Raw genomic sequence first — 23,982 nt, 5'->3', positions numbered from 1 at the left:
TCTAGTAAAAAAATTGAAAAAAAAAACAAAGAAAAGGAATACACCTCACAAGGGAGTTGTACAAGGCATGAAATAGGACAAAAGGAGTTATAGAGAAATATGCAAATTAAAAAAATATCAGTGGATTTTGTGTGTGTGTGTGTGTGTGTGTGTTTTTGTGTGTGTGTGTGTTAGGTCAACATTAATTTAAACACACCAGATGCATGCCTGGTACCTGAAGAGGCCATAGGAGTGCAAATAAGTGCACAAAACAGTGGTTGGAAAAATGACTCATCTGTTAAAATCACCTGTTCTATGCAGATGACCGGGCACAAAACACCCATATCGTGGCTCACAATTTATGCACAGCTAAAGTTTCAGAGAATTAGTGCACACTTCTAGCCTCTGTAGGCAACAGAGACATAAGTGATAGAGAGGGCCAGAAGGGTCTAGCACATTCTTATAATCAAGGTCAGTACTAGGAAGGTGGAGACAGGAGGGTACCAGGGGATATAGGGGATCTGGATGCTCCCTTCTAATCTCTTAGGACAGAATAAACTCTTGTGGTGTGCGTATGTACATTCAGAAAGAGTCCACACACATTCAATGTTACGCACATGAATAAATACAAACCAAAATTGCATGCAAGAGCCTCTACAGTTGAAATAAAGTAGTGCCGTTTGCAGTGTTTCATATGTTTCACGTTTGTTCAAGTTTTTCAAGTATGTAAGGGCTTATAAACCAAGAAATTGTCTTAAAGTCAGTAGTAGCTCATTCCTACCTCCTGAAAACTCCCTTTGAAGCAATGGTGCCTGGTACTCCATGTACACAAGAGCAGGATATATTCAGCCAACCAGCTCAGACCTGATTTCTCCAGCTTTCATCACAAAGGGTCCTCAGAATCCTCAGTCCAGGAATCTCTGCTGACAACGGTTTTTTACCATTGAGGAGTTGAGCACTGAAGGGTGCAGTTGTGAAGGTGTTCACCTCTGAGATAACCTGTAAGTGATAATCGGCTCTGCTCAGGGTTGTTGGACAGTTAATCGAGGTGTGACAGGGTGGTCCATTTCAGGCCCAGGTGGCCACTAGGTGAGGAAATGCCTCATGATCTCCATTTCCTATGGCTTCTGATTGTTAACTGATATGGTGGAGGACCATATTCATGACAGAGGATTGAACAGGTCAGGGCCTTAGAAGATTATGAACTCTTGGAGGACACAATCATGGGGCCTTGGGATAGGATCAGAGAGCTGGCTGCAGGATTGAAGGTCGGGGGATCATGGGGCTGTTAGTGAGGAGCCTTGGCGCTTGTCCTGTGTGCTGTAAGGAGCCTTAGGGTCCAACTTGGCGCTTGTCCTGTGTGCTGTCCGGGATCCATTAGAAACACACTGAGGATTCCTCCCTCTTCATTGTCTTCTCTACGGTGTGTTCCTTTGGTATAGACTGTATGGACACTGCAGAGAGGGGAGTGGCGTAGGAAGAATGAATGAAAAGAAGAAGAGGAGACTTTACAAGAGATTAACAAGTAATCTGGGAAGGAGTCTGAACACGGATCCTCCTGTCTAATCGCCCATGTATTGGGATTAAAGACTTGGACCACCAAGTTCAGCTTTTCCTCTCAGTTTTAGTTCTGTAGGATGGGATCTTCCTTTGTAGCTCAGGCTGGTCTGGCTTGGGCTGGCCTTTAACTTACAATCTTCAGATGTTTGAAATCCTCGGCTTCCCTCAATCCCAAATTTCTCCAATATAAGGATTTTCTGTGTGCATAGTGGTGGTGAGTGTTTGTTGTAGACTGAGCATTGGGTCTTCTTGACATGAATATATAGTTACCATGTTCATCATCTTTCTGGATAGTACTATGAATTTACTTTAAAACAGATATACTGAAAATCGGAATTGCTGATGTTTTGTTTAAAAAGAATCTTTGGGAGATAGGACCAAAATTCAGATGCCTCAAAGTTTAAATGCAAACACATTTTGCTCATCATTTTTGGTGAGAAAGGGAGGACTCACGTATTAAAGGCTGGCCTGTTTTTGCCTTTTTTAAACTGAGAAATGGCAGATTGTTAACTTGGGTTCTAAAGAAGGATTTAAAATAAGTAAGTTAAAGAAGATTTTAAAACAAAGTTGGGAGGGAGAGGGACATGATAAATGGGATACATGAAGGAAAGTATAAGGGGAAGCATATATATATGTGTGTGTGTGTGTGTGTGTGTATGTGTATACATACATACACATATACACATACACATACATATACACATACACATACACACACACACATACACATATACATGTGTGACCATATTGAATATGTATGCAAAAATATCTGTTAAAGACAAATTACTAAAAATATAAGTGTTAAAAAACAAAAGAAATAATCTTTCAATGAGCTAAGATAATTATTTGACTTTTTGACATTTTTAACTATTTACATGATACCTTTGGATTTAGATAACTGCTTTTTTTTCTTTTTTTCTTTTTATTTTTATTTTTTAATTAAGAAGACAACTGAGCGCTTAAGAGAAAAATGTCTATTAAGAAACTGCGGGTGATACCAAAGGAAGGTTACTTATTACTTCTTGACTTTGATTCAGATGAAGAAGAAGAGCAGGCTCATTCTGAAGGTATCCAGTCTTCAGTATTGATTGTGTCCTGCAGTTCATTAGACTTTTCCCAACTCGCCTGCAATGGAAGAAGTCTTTTCTAAGTTTTCATATACTTCATTTCTAATTTTACCTATATCTATATATTCCTATACCTGAGTTTTAGCAGTGCATATACCTACTCTTGGCACTGTAGACATAATATGTTGAGAAACAATAACTTGCTATGATTTTACCCCAGAAAAAGACCTGAACAGTGTTCCTATATGGTAGCAAAACATGAATTTATTTCATAAAACCTGCAAATAAATTATTTCATTCCTTTTTTCTATTATATATTTTCTTTATTTACATTTCAAATATTATCCCCTTTTCTATTTCCCCTATGCAAATCCCCTCTCCTCTCACCTCTCCACCTGCCCCCAACACACCCACCCCCAATTCCTGGCCCAGGCATTCCTTAATACTGGGGCATAGGACCTTTACAGTACCAAGGGTCTCTCCTCCCGTTGATGACATACTAGGACATCCTCTCCTACATATGCAGGTGGAGCCATAAGTCCCACCATCTGTTTTATTTGATTGGTGCTTTAGTCCCAGGGAACTCTGGGGGTACTGGTTAGTTCATATTGTTCATCCTCCTATGGGGATGCAAACCCCTTATGATCCTTGGGTACTTTCTCTAGCTCCATCATTGGGGACCCTGTGCTCAGTACAATGGATGTCTGTGAGCATTCACTTCTGTATTTGTCAGGCACTGACAGATCCTCTCAGGAGACAGCTATATCAGTCTCCTGTCCCCAAGCTCTTGTTGGCATCTGCCATAGTGTCTGGGTTTGTTGGTTATTTATTGGATTGATCCCTGAGTGAGGCAGTCTCTGGATTCATTCAGTCTCAGCTGCAAACTTTGTCTCTATAACTCCTTCCATAGGCATTTTGTTTCCCATTCTAATAAGGAATGACGTATCCACACTTTGGTCTTCCTTCTTCTTGAGTTTCATGGGTTTTGCAGATTGTATCTTGGTTATTCTGAGCTTCTGGGATAATATCCACTTATCAGTGAATGCATATCATGTGTGTTCTTTTGTGATTGGGTTATCTCCCTTAGGAAGATTTCATACAGATCCATCCATTTGTCTAAGAATTTCATGAATTCATTGTTTTTAATAGCTGTGTAGTATTTCATTATGCAAATGTACCACATTTTCTGTAACCATTCCACTGAAGAGAGACATCTGGGTTGTTTTCAGCTTCTTGCTATTATAAATAAGGATGCTATGAACATAGTGAAGCATGTCATTATTACAAGTTGGAATATCTTCTGAGAATATGCCCAGGAGGAGTATTGCTGGATCTTCCAGTAGAACTATGTCCAATTTTCTGAGGAAACACCAGACTGACTTCCAGAGTGGTTTTACCAGCTTGCAATCTCACCAGCAATGGAGGAGTGTTCCTATTTCACCACATTCTTGCCAGCATCTGCTGTCATCTGAGTTTTAGATCTGAGCCATTCTGGCTGGTATGAGGTGGAATCTCAGGTTTATTTTGACATGCACTTCCCTGATAATTAAGGATGATGAACAGTTTTTAGGTGCTTCTCAGCCATTCGGTTTTCCTTAGTTGAAAATTCTTTGTTTATCTCTGTCCCCATTTTTTAATGGGGTTATTTGATTTTCTGGTGTCCAGATTCTTGAGCTCTTTATATATATTGGATATTAGTCCCCATCTGATTTAGGATTGGTAAAGATTTTTTTCCCATCTATTGGTTGCTGTTTTGTCCTATTGACAGTGTCCTTTGACTTATAGAAGCTTTGCAATTTTATAAGGTCACATTTGTCTATTCTTAATCTTACAGCACAAGCCATTGCTGTTCTGTTCAGGAAATTTTCCCCGGTGCCCATGTCTTCGAAGCTCTTCCCCACTTCCTCCTCTATAAGTTTCAGTGTCTCTGGTTTTATGTGGAGTTCCTTGATCTACCTAGACTTGAGCATTGTACAAGGAGATGAAAATAGATCAATTTGCATTCTTCTACATGCTAACTGCTAATTGAGCCAGCACCATTTGTTGAAAATGTTGTCTTTTTTTTTCCACTGGATGGTTTTTGCTCCTTTGTCAATGATAGGTGTGTGGGTTCATTTCTGTGTCTTCAGTTCTATTCCATTTATCTACCTGTCTATCAGTATACCTGTACCATGCAGTTTTTATCACAATTGCTGTATAGTACAGCTTGAGGTCAGACATGGTGATTCCAGTAGAGATTCTTTTATTGTTGAGAATAGTTTTTGTATCCTAGGTTTTGTTCTTATTCCAGATGAATTTGCAAATAGCCCTTTATAACTCAGTTAAGAATTGTGTTGGAATTTTCATGGGGATTGCATTAAATCTGTAGATTGCTTTCGGCAAGATAGCCATTTTTACTACATTAATCCTGCCAATCCATGAGCATGGGAGATCTTTCCATCTTCTGAGATTTTCTTTGATTTTTCTTCAGAGACTTGACATTTTTATCATACAGATCCTTCTTTCACTTACTCAGTTAGAGTCACACCAACGTATTTTATATTATTTGTGACTATTTTGAAGGGTGTTGTTTCCCTAATTTCTTTTCCATCCTGTTTATTCTTTTTGTAGAGAAAGGCCACTGATATGTTTGAGTTAATTTTGTATTCAGCTACTGCACTGAAGCTGTGTATCAGATTTAGGATTTCTCTGGTGTAATTTTTGGGGTCACTTATATATACTATCATATCTTCTGGAAATAGTGATATTTTGCCTTCTTCCTTTCCAATTTGTATTCATTTGTTCTCCTTTTGTTGTCTAATTGCTCTGACTAGGACTTCAATAACTATGTTGAATAGGTAGGGAGAAAGTGGGCAGCCTTGTTTAGTCCCTGATTTTAGTGGGATTGTCTCCAGTTTCTCACCATTTAGTTTGATGTTGAACTCTGGTTTGCTGTCTATTGTTTTAATTTTGTTTAGGTATGGGCTTTGAATTCCTGATCTATCCTGGACTTTTACTATGAATGGGTGCTGAATTTTGTCAAACGTTTTCTCAGGATCTAATGAAATGATCATGTGATTTTTGTCTTTGAGTTTGTTTCTATAGTGTATTAAGATGATGGATTTCTGTATATTAAACCATCCCTCATCACAGGGATCAAGTGTACTTGATCATGATGGATGATCATTTTTATGTATTCTTGGATTCAGTTTGCAAGGCTTTTATTGAATATTTTTGCATCAATTTTCATAAGGGAAATTGGTCTGAAGTTTCCTTTCTTCATTGGATCTTTGTATGGTTTGAGTATAATTGTAATTCTGGCTTCATAGAACAAATTGAATAATGTTCCTTCTCTTTAGATTTTGCATAATGGTTTGAAGAGTATTGGTATTAGGTCTTCATGAAGATCTGATAGAATTCTGTACTAAACCCATCAGATCCTGGGCTTTTTTGTTTGGGAGACTATTAATGACTGCTTCTATTTCTTTAGGTGTTATGGGAGTATTTCTAGGGTTTATCTGATCCTGAATTATATTTGGTACCTGATATCTGTCTAGAAATGTGTCCATTTCATCCAGATTTTCCAGTTTTGTTGAGTATAGGTTTTTGTAGTAGGATCTGATGATTTTTTGGATTTCCTAAGTTTCTGTTGTTATGTCTCCCTTTTCATTTCTGGTTTTGTTAATTAGGATGATGTCTCGGTTTCCTTTAGTGAGTCTGGCTAAGGGTTTACCTATCATGTTGATTTTCTCAAACAACCAGCTCCTGGTTTGGTTGATTCTTTGTATAGTTCCTTTGTTTCCAATTGGTTGATTTCATTCCTGAGTTTGATTGTTTCCTGCCTTCTATTCCTCTTGTGAGAATTTGCTTCCTTTTGTTCTAGAGCTTTTAGTTGTGCTGTCAAGCTGCTCCTGCTTCCTCTATCCTGTTTCTTTTTAGAGGCATTCAGAGCTGTGAATTTTTCTCTTATTACTGTTTTCATTGTGTACCATATGTCTGGTTATGTTGTAGCTTCATTTTCATTAAACTCTAAAAAGTCTTTAATTTCCTTCTTTATTCCTTCCTTGACCAAGTTATCATTGAGTAGGTTGTTGTTCACCTTCTACATATATGTGGATTTTCTATTATTTATATTATTATTGAAGATCAGCATTAGTCTGTGGTGATCTGATAGGATGCATGGGATTATTTCAATATTTTTATATCTGTTGAGGCATGTTTTGTGACTGATTATATGGTCAGTTTTGGAGAAGGCCTCATGAGGTACTGAGAAGAAGGGATATCCTTTCGATTTAGGATACAGTGTTCTATAGATATCAACTAAATCCATTTGTTTCATAACTCCTGTTGGTTTCACTGTGTCTGTTTTTAGTTTTTGTTTCCAGGATGTGTCCATTGATGAGAGAGGGGTGTGTCTTCCACTATTATAGTGTGCAGTGCAATGTGTATTTTGAGGTTTACTAAAGTTTCTTTTATGAATGTGGCTGCCCTTGCATTTGGAGCATAGATGTTCAGAATTGGGAGTTCCTCTTGGTAAATTTAATTTTGATGAATATGAAGTGTTCCTCCTTGTCTTTTTTGATGACTTTGGGTTGAAAGTCAATTTTATTTGATATTAGAATGCCTACTCCAGCCTGTTTCTTGTGACCATCTGCTTGGAAAATTGTTTTCTAGCCTTTTACTCTGAGGTAATATCTGTCTTTGTCTGTGAGGTTTGTTTCTTGTATGAAACAAAATGCTGGGTCATGCTTACACATTAAGTCTATTAGTCTATGTCTTTTTATTGTGTATTTGAGTCCACTGATATTAAGAGATATTAAGGAAAAGTCGTTGTTGGTTCCTGTTATATTTGTTTTTAGAGATGGAATTTTGTTCATGTGGCCATCTTCTTTTGGGTTTGCTGCAAGATTACTTTCTTGCTTTTTCTAGAATGTAATTTCCCTCCTTGTTTTGGTGTTTTCCCTTCATTATCCTTTGAAGGGCATGATTTGTTGGAAGATATTGTGTAATTTTGGTTTTGTCATAGAATACCTTGGTTTCACCATCTATGATAAAAGAGTGTTACTGTGTATAGTAGCCTTGGCTGGCATTTGTGCTCTCTTAGGGTCTGTATGACAACTGTCCTGGATCATCTGGCTTTCATAGTCTCTGGGGAGAAGTTAGGTGAAATTCTGATAGGTCTGCCTTTATATGTTACTTGAACTGTTTTCCCTTACTGCTTTTAATATTCTCTTTTTTGTGTGCATTTGGTGTATTGATTATTATGTGATGGCAGGAATGTCTTTTCTGGTCTAAAGTATTTGGGGATCTGTAGGCTTCTTTTATGTTCATGGGCATCTCTTTCTTTAGGTTAGGGAAGTTTTCTTCTATAATTTTGTTGAAGATATTCACTGGCCCTTTAAGTCTGAAATCTTACTTCTCATCTATACCTATTATCCTTAAGTTTTGTTTTCTCCTTGTATCCTCAATATCCTTGATGTAATTATTTCATTTATAAAAGCTGTTTGAAAAACTCACGTGGGCAGTTTTTCCAGAGAAATGCAAATTGAAAATACTTTATTAACTATTACTTATATAGCATACTTTCAAATGTTTCCATTTTCTATTGTCAATATAGTAAAGAGGCCAGCATTTGGCAAACATGAGAATATGCTGCCTCACGTAGAAGCAGGTGAAGATATAAGGTAATATTTTCAATTTTTCCCAGTTCAATAGAGTACTTCAAAAGTAGTGTTTGTGATCCCTTCACTGGAGGAGTAGATTCAGGAAAGTCAACAATTCATGGTCAGATGCAGCTATATATTGAGTTCAAGCCCAGCTTGGGGTCCTTAAGTCCTTGTCATCACAAACACATAGCAACTAGGACAATATACCCACCTGCATGGGATCTTCCCAGATATACACACAAACAAAAGGAGAAACATAATAAAAATAAGAGGGGGACCATCTGGGAAGAAGAAGGGTCTCAGCAAGTGTGGGAGAGTTATGAATAAACTACTGTGGGGTGTAAATGTATGAATTGTTAAAAGTAAATAATTCAGGTTCACTTTGGTTGTCTGCCATGTATTTTATATGCATATGACATTTGTTCCAAACCAAACATTATATATTTATTCTAAATAATTAAAAGAAGTTCCTGTGTAAAGTTTTGTGTGTGCTAGGCAAATGCTCTACCAGTCCACTATATTTCTGGCTTTAAAATTTTATTGTACTTTCTTCACAGAGATGAACAAGACAGCATGTTGGATAAATCTGGAGGTAGGAGTTTTTGGAGATATTTGCCTGTTGTTTGAAGAGGACAGAAGAGGGCACCAGATCTCTATAAACCCTATAGCATAGGAGGATAATTTTAGGTTTCACAGTAATTGTAGTTTTCTTTAAAACACGTACAGATGACTACTCACCCAACATTCAGAAACAAAGATTAGCTGAAGGTGTACCTCAGTGGTACAGCACCATGTAAAAGCTATGAGTTTTATCTTCAGTGGTGAAAAAAAACAAAACAAAACAAAACCCAACCAACACATGAAATTAACAAAACACCTACCAAACAAACAAAACACAGTAATAAGCCTCGCAAATGAAATGTTAGTTTTTCCAGTTTGCCCAATTAACTGTAAAGTGAGCAAGAAATGCAATTGGCTATTATAAGGAAACAAACAAAACCAGCATTAAGCATTTTAGGAACCTAAATTTAGGCATGATTAGAGAAATACACCCCCCCGCCCCCAAAAAAAAGACAGTGGCTACAGCAATATAACAAATCTTGCAGAGGGGCTAGAATTATGGCTCACTTGGTAAAGTGCTTTCCTTGAAAATATATGGACTTAAGGTGGGGGCCTAGAATCCACTTTAAAAATGCAGGCTGCAGTCCATTCCTGAGTAGGTAGAGATAGCTAGCTGGCTAGCCAGGCTAGTGAAGTTAGTGAGCTGCAGATTCAGAGAGACCCTGTCTCTGAAGATTTAAGTTGGATCAGGCAGTGGTGGCGCATGCCTTTAATCCCAGCGTTTCGGAGGCAGAAGCAGGGGGATTTCTATGTTTGAGGCAACCCTGGTCTACAGGTTGAGTTCCAGAACAACCAGGGCTATACAGAGAAACCCTGTCTGGAAAAACAAACAAACAAAAAATGTAAGTTGGAATATGATTGAGGATACAGCCTTCTTCTGCACACATATACTGAAATGTATACACATCATTTTTGCTGAACCTCTTTTTATGATTTACAGAATCCTTTAAAATTATGTTTTTTTTTCTTTTTCTGGAAATAGACAATATTAGGAAAGTGTCATATTTCTATAATCTCCACTGTATATTAAAAATAAACATCTATCGCGAGAAATGATCCAGCATACCTTAAAACACACACAGGACAGGGATGGAAAGATAGCTTTCAAATTAAGACCACTTGTTGCTCGAAAACCAAGGTTTAGTTCCTAGGACCCATATAATGGCTCACAACCATTTGTAATTCTAGATCCAGGGGAATTGGCATCCTATTCTAGTTTCTATGAGCACCAGACATGCATGTTGAACAAATACAAACATGCAAAAGCACGTTAGTTAAATAAATAAAACAAATCCGAAATACACATAACAGCCCCTTCAACTGAAACAAAGTAGGAGAGTCTTCTTTGGGGTTCATTTTATTTTAACTTTCAAGTTAGTATTGCAAACTTGGAAAATGGAAAGCTTCTGGGTAGTAGTGGCAGCTAAAATACTACCTCTTTTTTGCTGCTTGGATGACAGATGACTGATAGAGCCTCTCTCACTTTTGTAAGCATGTGCAAACACGGCCAGTCAGCAAGGGGCGTGGCTGAGATTGTTTTACAGCTGCCCAAACCCTGTTACCCAGTATGCTTTGTGGTGGCCACGAAGCTGAGTTCTTGAGGAAGGGAAGTTTCTTGAGGAAGCATGGTAGGGGGAAGTCTCTGTGGAGGTAGTCAGTGACCTGTTGAAAGATGGTTAATAATGGTTCAGGTGGGGGTCCGGGTGGGGTGAAGGTGGCGGGGCAGAGGTGTTACTTCCAGAGTAAGGAGAGGAGGTGAACCTCCCTGGACTCCGGATAGCACTGCTGCTGGGTTCACAATCGACTTTACCCACTTAGACCTCTGCGGTGAAAAACGGAGAACTTCACTAAGGGCAGGAGTTTGAAAAGCCTAGCATCTAGCAGAGAGCAGGAAGGCCAGGGAATTGGAGACCCCGAAAGTCTTCCTTGGGCCTGGGGATGTGAAGTGTGAGTAAACTGGAGGTCAGTTAGTGGCAGAAACAGACTAGAACCTTTTCTGTGCTGCTGCTACCCGACAGAAATTCATTAAAAACAAACTGAAGACGAGTCTTCATTTTCTACCTGGTTTTGAAAGGCCAGATTGCCGAAATTTGTATATATAGGATCCAAACGGTCTCAAAATCCCGAGGCTCCTCTCAGCCTCTGAAGTGCTGGGACTTCAGACATACTTCAGGCCAGGCTGTATTTATTTATGTGTTGTTTTGGTTTAGGGAAGTAAGCTCTAACTCTGTATCTCAGGAGTGTCTGAAACCTCATGTGCAGCTTGAACTGGCCTTGAAACTGAAGTCCTCAGCCTTACAAATGTACTGGGGCCTGAGGAAACATGCTTGTTTTATTTTTTATTTTTAAAATTTGTGGGGTTTTTTCATAGTTGAAGATTGAACCCAGAGCTTCTTGCTGTAGCAGTGAAATATATGTCCAGCCAGACAGAACTTTATAATTTAGATTTGTATTTCAATGAAAAAGATTGAGGAGCTTGGTTGTGATAATAGCAACTATGATTTTATTTGGAGATTGAGATGCAGACACATTTGTTCTAACTCATCAAAAACCTTGCAGGAATGGGACCAACATGCAGATTCTCCTATGTTTAGATATAAACCCACTTGAAGTCACAGTTAAAGCCATCATAGTGTGTGTGTGTGTGTGTGTGTGTGTGTGTGTGTGTAAGAGAGAGAGAGAGAGAGAGAGAGAGAGAGAGAGAGAGAGAGAGAGAGAGTTTTAAACTAAAAAATAACAAACTCTTATTCTTTTATAGTAAGGAAGACCAAGATACTTCATTCAACTTAAATAATTCTTTTTTAAAATGTGTACATATTATATTGTGTTCCATGTTTAAATACTAAAGTCTTTAGTATTAAATCAGAGGGTAATAGAAATATGGTTTTATCTTTAAACCCTTCATGCAATTATGAAGTGGTGTTTTTGTAAAAATCATTCCTTAATGTTATTTTAAATTTCAATTTTATTAGTTTAATTGATTTTTTTTTATTCAAATGGCTTGAGAAATTTTCTTTTTTTTTATTTTAAATCAGAAAACATAAGTTTCTCAGTGGAATGGCAGCGTTTTGCACGTTCTGTAGAGACACCAATGGAAAACTGGAATATGTTAAGTGGTGAACAGCAAGTTAGGAATGCTTCAGAATTGGACCTTATGGAAGGTAACAGATATTTAATGATGGGCATTGATGTTACACTTCCTTTTTTCTCAGTTGTTCTTCTTAGGCTTGTAAAGGAGATCAAAAATCTCATATTGTATCTCTTTTCTTTAATCGCAACATATAAATAAATAGCTTAAAACATATTTTTAGATGACAATTAGACATTACTTGATTTTGTTTAACTTCTAGGCAAATAATAGATCTGCTTTAAAACCTAATGTTGGCACTATGCCTGAATGATCACAAAGTATTTCATTAAAATTTGCAAAATAACATAATTGTTTTAATATCTTGTTTTATTACGAACCCAGTACAGAATCCAGTAACTCATGATGATGGGAATGCAAATCCTGAAGAAGAAGTTGGAGATACACGGTAATATGTTCAAACTTATTATTTCCTTCTTAGTTTAAGTACTTCCAGAAAAGTTTAATTGATTGTATAGCAAGTAATCTATATTAATAATTGGAATATGATATATACTATAAACAATATTTCTATACGATTAATCCTTAATTTGAATGGTTTTCTTGGAGGGTGTAATGTTGTGGGTCAAACTCTCATCGTCCTGCTTGTAGGACTAAAGCTGAGCCATCAAACTGTATCCCCAGCATCCTTACTTTTTAAAGCTTTAATTACTTCACAGATCTCCAGTACAAAATATACTGGGAAATTTTGAAGGTACATTTTTGGATATATAATTTGTTTAAAACTATATAGTATTAACATAATTTATATATTAGGAAATATTGATTAATATACTATATGACATCTTAATGACCTATTCCTATTTATATGTAGTATTTTGTGAATATGTTTATTTTATTTTAATTTATTTATTATTCGATATTATCTTTATTTTCATTTCAAATAATAGCCCTTTCCTGGTTTCACCCCAGAAACTCCCTATTCCATTACCCCTCCCTGTGCTTCTATGAGGGTATTACCCCACCCACTCACTCCCACTTCCCCACCCGGGCATTTGCCTACATTGGAGCATTAAACCTTCACAGGACCAAGCACCTCTCCTCCCACTGATGTCTGACAAGGCCATCCTCTGCTATATATGCACTGGAGCCATGGGAACCCCCTCTTCTGTTGATGGCTTAGTCCCTGGGTGCTCTGGGAGGTCTGGTTCGTTCATATTGTTGTTCTTCCTATAAGGTTGCAAACCCCTTCAAATCCTTCAGTCCTTCCTCTAACTCCTCCACTGGGAACCCTATGATCAGTCTGATGGTTGGCTGTGAGCATCAACCTCTGTTCTTGCCAAGCTCTGACAGAGCCTCTCAGGAGGAAGTCATATTAGGCTCCTGTCAGCAAGCAATTGTTGGCATCCACAATCGTGACTGGGTTTGGTGTCTGCATATGGGATGGATACACAGTTTGGGCAGACTCTAGATGGTCATTCCTTCAGTCTCTGCTCTGTACTTTGTCTCCATGTTTCCTCCCAGGATTATTTTGTTCCCCATTCTAAGAAGGACTGAAACACGCACACTTTTGTCTTCCTTCTTCTTGAGCTTCATGTGGTCTGTGGATTACATTTTGGGTATTCTGAGCTTTTAGACTAATATCCACTTATCAGTGAGTGCATACCATGTTTGTTCTATTGGGATTGGGTTACCTCACACAGGATTATATATTTTAGATCCATCCATTTGCCTGTGAATTTCATGAAGTAATTGTATCTGTACCATTACCATACATTTTGATCATTATTTCTCTATAATACAGCTTGAGGTCGGGAATGATTCCCCCTGAAGTTTTTATTGTTGAGAATATTTTTTGATATACTAGATTTCTGTTATTCCAAATGATTTTTCAAATTGCTCTTTCTATCTCTATGAAGAATTGAGTTTGAATTTTGATGGAGATTGCATTGAATCTGTTGATTGCTTTTGGCAAGATGGCCATTTTTACTAAATTAATTGTGCCAATCTATGAGCATGGGAGATCTTTCCATCTTTTGAGATTTTCAATTTCTTTCTTCAGGGACTTGAAGTTCTTATCATACAGATCTTTTGCTTGCTTGGTTCGAGTCACACCAATGTATTATAATTTGTGAGTATTGTGAAGGGTGTTGTATCCATAATTTCTTTTTCAGCCTGTTTATCCTTTGAGTAGAGGAAAGCTACTGATTTGCTTGAATTAATTTTATATCCAACCACTTTGCTGAATTTGTTTATCAGGTTTAGGAGTTCTCTGTTGGAATTTTGGGGGTCACTTACGTATACTTTCATATCATCTGCAAATAGTGATATTTTGAATTCTTCCTTTCCAATTTTTATCCCTTTGACCTCTTTTTGTTGTATAGTTGCTATGGATAGAACTTCTAGTACTATAAAATACTACTATATTATATACTACTGTGAATAGGTAGGAAGAGAGTGGTCTTGTCTTGTCTGATATTAGTGGGATTGCATCAAGTTTCTCTCCATTTATTTTGATGTTGGATACTGGTTTGCTGTATATTGCTTTTACTATGTTTAGGTATGGGCCTTGACTTCTTGATCTTTCCAAGAATTTTATCATGAAGGGTTGTTGAATTTTTGCAAATGATTTCTCAGCATCTAATGAGATAATACTGTTTTTTTTCCCTCAAGATTGTTTACATAGTGGATTATGCTGATGGATTTCCATATATTGAACCATCCCTGTATCCCTGGGATGAAGAACATTTGATCATGAAGGATGATCATTTTAACGTGTTCTTTGTTTGGGTTTACCAGAATTTTATTGAGTATTTTTGCATCAATATTCATAAGTGAAACTGGTCTCAAGTTTCCTTTCTTCATTTGGGTCTTTGTATGTTTTGGGTATAAGTGTAATTGTGGCTTCATAGAAAATTGAATAGTGTTCCTTCTCTTTTGATTTTGCATAAAAGTTTGAAGAGTATTGGTATTAGGTCTTCCTTGAAGGTCTGATAGAATTCTGTACTAAACCCATCTGATCCTGGGCTTTTATTTTTTGTGAGGGGGTTGGGAGCCTATTAATGACTGCTTCTATTTCTTTAGGGGTTATAGGAGTGTTTACAGGGTCTATTTGATCCTGATTTAAATTGGTACCTGATATCTGTCTAGACAGTTGTCCATTTCATCCAAATTTTCCAGTTTTGTTAAGTATAGGCTCTTATAGTAGGATCTGATAATTTTTTTTTTGGGGGGGTTCCTAAGTTTCTGTTGTTATGTCTCTCTTTTCATTTCTGGTTTTGTTAATTTGGATACTGACTCTGTGCGCTCTCTTTAGTCTGGCTGAGGGTTTATCTATTTTGTTGATTTTTTCAAAGAACCAGCTCTTGGTTTGGTTGATTCTTTGTATAGTTCTTTTTGTTTCCACTTGTTTGATTTCAGCCCTGAGTTTGATTATTTCCTGCCTTCTACTCCTCTTGGGTGAATTTGCTTCCTTTTGTTCTTGAGCTTTTAACTGTGCTGCCAGGCTGCTAGTGTATGTTCTCTCCAGTTTCTTTTTTGGAGGCACTCAGAGCTATTAGTTTTTCTCTTAGGAATGCTTTCATTGTGTCCCATAAGTTTGGATATGTTGTAGCTTCATTTTCATTAAACTCTAAAAGTCTTTAATTTCTTCCATGACCGAGTTATCGTTGATTAGACTGATGTTCACCTACCACGTGTAAATATATGGGTTTTCTATTATTTATATTATTATTGTTATTGTTATTATTATTATTATTATTATTATTATTATTATTATTATTTGGGGGGTTAAGACAGGGTTTTTCTGTGTATCCCTGGCTGTCCTGGAACTCACTTTGTAGACCAGCCTGGCCTTGAACTCAGAAATCCACCTGCCTCTGTGTCCCGAGTGCTGGGATTAAAGGTATGTGCCCCCATGCCTGGCTTATTTATATTATTATTGAAGAGAGCCTTATTCCGTGGTGACTTGATAGGATGCATGGGATTATTTAAATATTTTATATCTGTTGAAGCCTGTTTTGTGACCCATTATATGGTCAGTATTGGAGAAGGCAACATGAGGTGTGGAGAAGAATGCACATTCTTTTGTTTTATGATAAAATGTTCTATGATATCTATAGATATAGATATCTGTTAAATCCATTTGTTTCATAACTTCTGTTAGTTTCACATTGTCTCTGTTTTGTTACTGTTTCCAGGATCTGTCCGTTGCTGAGAGTGGGGTGTTGAAGTTTCCCACTATTATTATGTAGGGTACAATATATACTTTGAGCTTTAGTAAAGTTTCATTTATGAATTTGGTTGCCCTTGCATTTGGAGCATAGATGTTCAGAATTGTGAGTTCATCTTTGTTGATTCACCCTTTGACAAGTATAGTGACTGTCCTTATCTTTAAAAAACAAAAACAAAAACAAAAAAATAATAACAAAAAAAACAATAACAAAAACCTTTTGTTTGTTAAGTTGATTTTATTCCATAGTAGAATGGCTATTCCATCTTGTTTCCTGGAAATATTTGCTTGCAAAGTTTTTTCCAGACTTTTCCTCTGAGGTAGTGTCTGTCTTTGTCACTAAGGAGGGTTTCCTGTATGCAGCAAAATCCTGGGTTCTGTTTATGTATCCAGTCTATTACTCTATGTCTTTTATTGGGGAATTGAATCCATTGCTATTAAGAAATATTAATGACCAGTGACTGTTGGTTGTTTCCTGTTACTTTTGTTGTTTGAGGTGGAATTATGTTTATATTGCTATCTTCTTTGGGGTTTGTTGAAAGAAGATTTCTTTCTTGATTTTTGTATGGTGTAGTGTTTCCCTCCTTGTATTGTAGTTTTCCATCTATTTTTTGAAGGTTTGGATTCGTGGAAAGATATTGTGTGAATTTGGTTTTATCATGGAATACTTTGGTTTCTCCAACTATGGTAATTGAGAGTTTTGCTGGGTATAGTAGCCTGGGCTGGCATTTGTGTTCTCTCAGGGTCTATATAACATCTGTCCAGAATCTTCTGGCTTTTATAGTCTCTGGTGAGAAGTCTGGTGTATTTCTAACAGGTGTGCCTTTTTATGTTATTTGACTTTTTTCCCTTACTGCTTTTAATATTTTATCTTTAGTGCATTTGTTGTTCTGATTATTATGTGTCGGCAGGAATTTCTTTTCTGGTCCAGTTTATTTGGAGTTCTCTAGGCTTCTTGTATGTTCATGTGCATCTTTCTTTAGGTTTGGGAAGTTTTCTTCTATAATTTTGTTGAAGATATTTGCTGGCCCTTTGACTTGGGAATCTTCTCTCTCTTCTATACCTATTTTCCTTAGGTTTTGTCTTCTCATTGTTTCCTGGATTTCCTGGATGTTTAGGTTTAGGAGATTTTTGCATTTTGCATTTTTTTCACTGTTGTGTCAATGTTTTCTATGGTATCTTCTGTACCTGAGATTCTCTATTCTATCTCTTGTATTCTGTTGGAGATACTTGCATCTATGTCTCCTTGGTTTTCTTTCTCCAGGTTCATCTCTCTTTGTGAGTTTTTATTCTGTATTTCCATTTTTAGATCTAGATGGTATTTGTTCAATTCCTTCACCTGTTTGATTGTGTTTTCTTTAACTCTTTAAGGGATTTTTGTGTTTCCTCTTTAAGGTCTTCTAGCTGTTTTCCTGTATTTCTTTAATGGAACTATTTTTGTTCTTAAAGACCTCTATCATCATCATGAGATGTGATTTTGAATCTGAATCTTTCTTTTCCAATATGTTGAGGTATTCAAGACATGCTCTGGTGGCCAAACTGGGTTATGATGATGCCGACTAGTCTTGGTTGCTATTGCTTATATTCTTGCACTTACCTAGTGCCATCTCATTTTCTTTGGTGCTACCTTCCCTTGCTGTCTCTATCTGGAGCCTGTCCCTCCTGTAATCCTAGTTGTGTCAGAACTCATAGGAGTCCAGCTGTCTCTGAGATCTTGGGATCCTGGGATCCTGATATTTTGGGGGTGTCTGAGCTCCTGGAAGTCATGCTGCCTCTTGGATCTTGAAATCCTGGTGTGACCAATCTCCTGAGATCCTGCTGTGTCAGAGCTCCTGGGGTTTAAACGTTTTCTTGGTGTTGCAAGATTTGGTGGGGTGCCAGAGCCCTAGGTTTTCTCTAGACACAGTTGCATACTGCAAGGAACCTGTGCCTCTGGCCAGGAGGATGATTTTGTTTCCCTGGTTCTTGTGGGGGTCCCAGATACACAGGGTGTTGGGAAAGATGTTGTGCCCTCAGCTGTGCTCTTCTGTCAGAACTCCAGTGTTCCTGGGTGTGTCTGATCTCCTGGGAGTCGAGCTTCCTCTGTGATCCTGTGATCTTGGGCATTTCAGAATACCTGGGAGTCATGCTCCCTATGGGTGTTTTAAGAGTGGGTGCAGAGCCAGTACCCCAGGTCTGATCCAGGTGCAGTTTCAGACCAGAAGGAATCCATGCCACTGGCAAGGCAGGAGTTCCTGTGTCCCTGGATCCTTAGGGACTCAGTTACTCCTGATGTTGGGGCCATTCCTGTGATCCTGGTAGTGTTAGTGCACCTGGGATTTGAGCTTACTAGGGGTATTGTGGGACTAGGTCAGCACCCAAGATCTACTCATGACACGGACTCTTGCAAATATTTTTGATTTAGCATCATGGACTTATTTTTGCCTGTGGTACAGAAGTGAAAATGGTGCTTTTTCAACAGGTGTGACATTAATTAAACTTAATTTTTATTTTTTCGTATGTTTGCGTCTGTGGTGCATATATACACATGTGGAGGGCAGAGGAGGATGTTGGGTTTTGCTCTATTTCTTTCCACCTTATTCCCTTAAGACCTGCTCTTTCACTGAACATGCAGCTAGATAAGCAGCCAGCAAGTCATAGCAATTCTCACTCTGCCTACCACAGTGCTGCTATTGTAGAAGCAACCATCCATGGTTAGTTTTCTAAATGGGTACTAGAATCAAACTTGCGAACCTCTTCCTTTCACATTAAACCCTATTTATTACTGAGGCATCTTCGTAACTGCATTGAAGGGATTTTTAGAGGAAAAAAATGATGTAAACTTTTCTAAATTCCATGTATTCAAAGCTAAGTGATACGTATACAAAATTCTGTACATGCAACAATTTTTTGTTTACTCAGTATTAATTTTATATTAAGTCAGTTTCTTTTCTAAAACTCCTGTGTGCTTTTCTTTATATGGCACAATGGAAAAATGAATTCTTTAATATAACCCTTATTACTTTTTTTTAAAATTTCATTTTATGGGTCTGTTTATTTTGCTTGCATGTGTGTATGTACGCAGCTTGTATGTCTTGTACCTGAGGAGGCCAGATGAAGGCATTGAATTCCCTGGAACTGGAGTTATAGGTTGTGAGCAACCTTGTGGATGCTGGGAATCCATTCTCAGATCTCTGGAAGGCAACCAGTGCTCTTAACTGATGAATCATCTCACCAATCCCCTCACTGATTTTTATAAAATGAATTATGTAACTGAAAGTGAAAGACAAATTTACTAACCAGTGAGGGAATGAAACTCAGATCCCAAAGAATCTATTTTAAATTATATGTAATTGAATGTTGCATGAGCTTTCTTAGAGGACAATAATTTGTCTTTGATATATAGTCTCACTACGTATGTCAGGCTGGGTGGAATTTTCCTATGTAACCTATGTTGTCCTTTACACTGGAAATCTCCTGCTAAGCTTCCTAGACTAGGATCATAGACCCAAAACGTCTTACATGGCTTAAGAAACAATGCTCTTAATACCTATTTTTCAGACATATTTGTGTATTAGTGTTTTGCTTACAGGTATATATGTGCACCACATATGTGCCTGTTGCCCATAGATATAAGATGATTATTTCAGAAACCTTTTACCTGGAGTCACATAAAGAGAAAACACATGGAAACTTATATCAAAGATTCTTTCAAAAAAAAAAGCAACCAGAAATTAGAATGACTTTGGCAAATGAACAAATGGGAGAGGTAGAGTTGTTAGTTTTGTAGGGTCACATTTGTATCATTAAAAAAATTATATGTGGCTGAAGTTTAAAAAAAATCCATTACTGAGCTTTTAGTAAAAATGTGTGTCTTTGATTTTGTCTAAGCAGTTAACCCTATAACTTCATGCCTTCAAGGAAACTAAATCTAATTCTTAGAAATCTGTGAAAATTTTTATTTTCTACTTTAAGTACCTGTTAATGAGATTTTAAAATTTGATTTACATTCATTGTGGAAACACAGAAGTCTTGCACAAAATATTAGAAATGTAATTTGCTGTTTACTATGTTTAACAATATGGAAAAAATCAATTACATATGCAGACAATTTGTATATTTTAATTGACTTATGTTTTTCACTAAGTTTTAACTGAATCAATATAGGAAAATAAATTAGACGTTATATTTGATAGAAAGTAATGAAAAAATACTTTGAAATACAATTAATTTTCTAAAATATGATATATATGTATTAAAACTTCTTTAATTTTTGAAAAGCTAAAACATAAAAGAAGACTTCTCTGATAATCTTTCAGGGAAAAAAACTATAATGATTTCCCATTAGATAATATTTTACTGCTCTTTTTCTTTTTATAGTATGAAATGGTCAATTTAATTTGTTTTGAGTGTTCTTTTTCATATTGGTATGAAATGTGACTGCTTTTATTACTGTGCTTTACAGAAAGAAGATCAACAACAAATTGTGTGAGCAGAAGTTTGATATGGATATACAGAAATTCAATGAAGAACAAGAAAAATCAGTGGTTAGTATCATAACTAACTTTATAATTAACCTAGTATAACTAAGTATCAAGTAGGAATGGAGAAACTAGCCTTGTGTTGGGCACATGAAACTAAATTAAGTTTCATTATCTATCTACCCCTGGTTCTGTTCTAGTCCTACTGAATTGTAAAGCAGAGAAGTATGGTCACATACTATATCAATGAAAACCACTAGGTATTTTCTGGTAGACCAGATTATAAATTTTCAAGAGGCAGACATTTGCTGAAAGATGAAGAGAGGATTACTAGTTTCTACAAAAGGAAGCACACTATGTCAGCCTCAGGTACAGTTGAAAGGAGAGAGAAAGCTTACTTACTGGTGTCATCTGGACTCTCTTGTTAATATTCGAAAGCCAACTCAAACTGGCAAATCAGTTCTTACAATCCTAAACGTAGTACAAATTTAGTAACAACAGTGGATGAAAACAACCTTTCTCAACAGCCCTGGCAGAATATTCCTGTGGAAGAATATCACCAAACTATTTTAGATCATCTCTCTATTACTGTACCAATGACTGTAGTCATCACATAGTTTCCAAGTAAGATCTGAGATGATGACCATATTAACTATTTTTTATTTCATTGGTTATTAGTTTGAGAAGTATTCAATTTGAAATGAACAGGAGATCCATTCCTGCCTGGGAAGGCATTGAGGAAGCCGCCATTATGAGTCAATTCTGGAAAGAGATAGGGACTAAAGATAAAAAGTAAATAAATACTCCAATTGAAGGCAATTTTTAAACCTTGAACCCTGGATGAAATTTCAAGGGGGAGTGATCATCCATGTAAATGAGGAGTCTAAAGACAGACTCCCAGAGTACTTCAATATTTGTAATTCTGCATGAGGTGGGGGTGGGGGGGGTGAGAGGGAACCAGTAAGGGAAGAGAACAATTGGTACAAAGAAAACTACCATGAGTGAAGGAAAACATTTAAGGAAGAAAAGTTCACTAACTGTGTCATATGCTGCTAATGGGCCAAATAAAATAGATTTGCAGGGCTAGAAGATGGTTTATTTGGTAATCTTTCTCACTGTAGGCATGGAGACTCGAGTTTATATTCCCTGAGTAAGCATGCACGCAAACACCTCCACCAACAACACCACCACCAACAAAACAAACTAGCAAAACTAAAAACAAACCACCACAACAATAAAAGTTGGTGTGGTGGTGAGCATTTTAGAACCACCAAACTCAGATTCAGTTCAGAGATAAGAAGATTCCTAATAGTAGCCTAATGGATGAGCTCTAGGTTCATTGAGACCCTGTCTCCCAAACAGTGGGATGCAACCAAAGAAGACACCCAATATTAATCCTTTGTCTCCATATGTATGCACGTGTACATTTTTTTAAAGGGAAACTTCACAAAGTGGAGGTCATTGTACTTAATCAGGATGATTTGAGTGGAAATGTGAGGTACAAAACTGATCACAGTGAATAAAGGACAAAATAGGAATGTAGTAGCCCAAGGAGAAAAGGTGTAAAGGGCTTGTCTTAATTTTTTTAAATGCAAATTACCATGGTTGTCTGCCAACATAAAGAATACAAAGAGAAATTTATATTACTACTTCCATGTGTTACTTGAGATTGGAACCTAGAGAAAACAAATCTACCACTAAACTTTGTCCCCAGACACCTTTTTACACTTTATTTTGAGGCAGGGTATCTTTAAGTGATCAAGACTATTCATGATCTTGTGATCATTCTAACTCAAACTTTATAAAATTTAGTTTTATAGGCATTACACTGACGACCAGCTAAAGTCATAAATTTAAAATGACAGTTACAATTGCTGAAACTCTTGACAATAGTTGAGAAAAGTGAAGATGTTGGACTTAGTAAAGAATAAGTATAAGGCATCCTTAAGAAAGGAAGAGAAAGTAGATGACATGGCACATACACCTTAGGTGGGGGCTAGATACAGAGATGAGGTAGTGAACCACCTTCTGGGATTACTTCTGCTGGTTAGAAAAAGGAGGCCACCATATGGTAAAAGCATTAACACTAGCTAGAGTTAAGCTTCCAGGGCTAGGATTTTACCAAGTTCATGTTTACATGGTGCATGCCTATAAACTTATTTACTTGAGAGGCTAAGGCCAGTCTCTGCAGCATAGCAAACACTTTCTCATAAAAAAAAAAAAAAGTTTTATTAACCCACAATTGGTAGTATAATTGTATTTCATGTCACTTAAAAATATAAGTATATTTAGTCATAATAGTTGTTAAAATGTTAAATCACTTGGAAAACTATTTCTTTTACGTTTCATATGGAATTATTTTTGCTCACGTAAACATTTTAGTATTGGAAATACATTAAGTGGTTGGTTGTTAGCCTATCATTCATGCTGCATGGCAGTAACAACAAAAATGAACAGAATTGTTACAGTAATGTTTTCCTTTTACATTTGTAGAACAATTATCAAAAAGAACAAGAAGCATTAAAACTGTCCGAATGTAGTCAGAGTCAGACCCTGGAAGCAATTGAAGACATGCATGAGAAGTCCATGGAGGTATGTTGCACATGGCCCATAAAATGTCCTTAGGAAACGAAATATGTTTTAGGAATCAAAAAGTTTAACTACTTGTTATTTTGAATTATTTCTTACTGAAGTGACTGATATTATCTATAAAATCCTAATGACTTTGTAGGAATTATTCAAGACATGAAATGATAAATTGGGAATTTGAACTCAGATGTACCTCATAGTTTATTAACACTATAATTATCCTGCTTAACTAAACATAGCACATATATACATCATTTGCACCGAATCTTCCATATTTGTATCCTTGGGAGTTTGTTTAGTAAGAAGTGCTTTTCTGTTTTAGGGTTTGATGAACATGGAGACCAACAACTACGATATGCTTTTTGATGTAGATGGTGAAGAGACATTATGAAGCATACTCTGAAGTACTCTTCTCCTTTCCCATCTTCAGACTAATGAAGCATACATATTTCTCACTTGCTGGTACATTTGTAACCAAATAAAAAATTCACTAACATTTTTGTCTCCTATGAAACAGAGTTTGAAAGGCTCTTTAATCCTTGTAATTCTGATGATTCTAAGAAGGAAGTTAACCCCCATGAAGTGATTACAAAGTTAACTAGGAGGTATACCTTTAGAATCAAAATAGAACTCCTTTATTTTTAAACATCTTTAATCATTTTCTTGTTTAAGTGTAAGAGCCTCTTTATATTAACTTCTAAACAAAATCTAAATGAATAAGTGAGTGGCAAATAGTCCTTTG

The 23,982-nt window shown here is 36.7% G+C and overlaps 1 protein-coding gene across 1 annotated transcript; it reads left to right on the top strand.

The window, feature by feature from the left end:
• The first annotated feature begins 890 nt into the window (after window positions 1-890).
• On the top strand, window positions 891-23,736 carry Gm2030 (predicted gene 2030). Its single transcript, NM_001100445.2, has 9 exons — window positions 891-1,027; window positions 2,484-2,606; window positions 8,203-8,269; window positions 8,809-8,843; window positions 11,908-12,033; window positions 12,345-12,408; window positions 20,636-20,717; window positions 23,145-23,243; window positions 23,563-23,736. Exons 2-9 carry the CDS (start codon window positions 2,510-2,512, stop codon window positions 23,629-23,631), a joined length of 639 nt encoding a protein of 212 aa, NP_001093915.1. The 5' UTR covers window positions 891-1,027; window positions 2,484-2,509; the 3' UTR covers window positions 23,632-23,736.
• Window positions 23,737-23,982: the final 246 nt, after the last annotated feature.

The sequence above is a fragment of the Mus musculus genome, chromosome X, assembly GCF_000001635.26.
Source record: "Mus musculus strain C57BL/6J chromosome X, GRCm38.p6 C57BL/6J".
Taxonomy (NCBI): Eukaryota; Metazoa; Chordata; class Mammalia; order Rodentia; family Muridae; genus Mus; species Mus musculus.
This window is presented reverse-complemented; position numbering and strand designations above follow the sequence as displayed.

What these genes read in the sequence shown, in the direction of transcription:
- Gm2030 (NM_001100445.2), top strand. Translation starts at nt 2,510, where the DNA reads ATGTCTATTAAGAAACTGCGGGTGATACCAAAGGAAGGTTACTTATTA. An exon ending in AGAGCAGGCTCATTCTGAAG is followed by an intron (nt 2,607 to 8,202) that starts GTATCCAGTCTT and finishes TTGTCAATATAG; the next exon opens with TAAAGAGGCCAGCATTTGGC. An exon ending in GAAGCAGGTGAAGATATAAG is followed by an intron (nt 8,270 to 8,808) that starts GTAATATTTTCA and finishes CTTTCTTCACAG; the next exon opens with AGATGAACAAGACAGCATGT.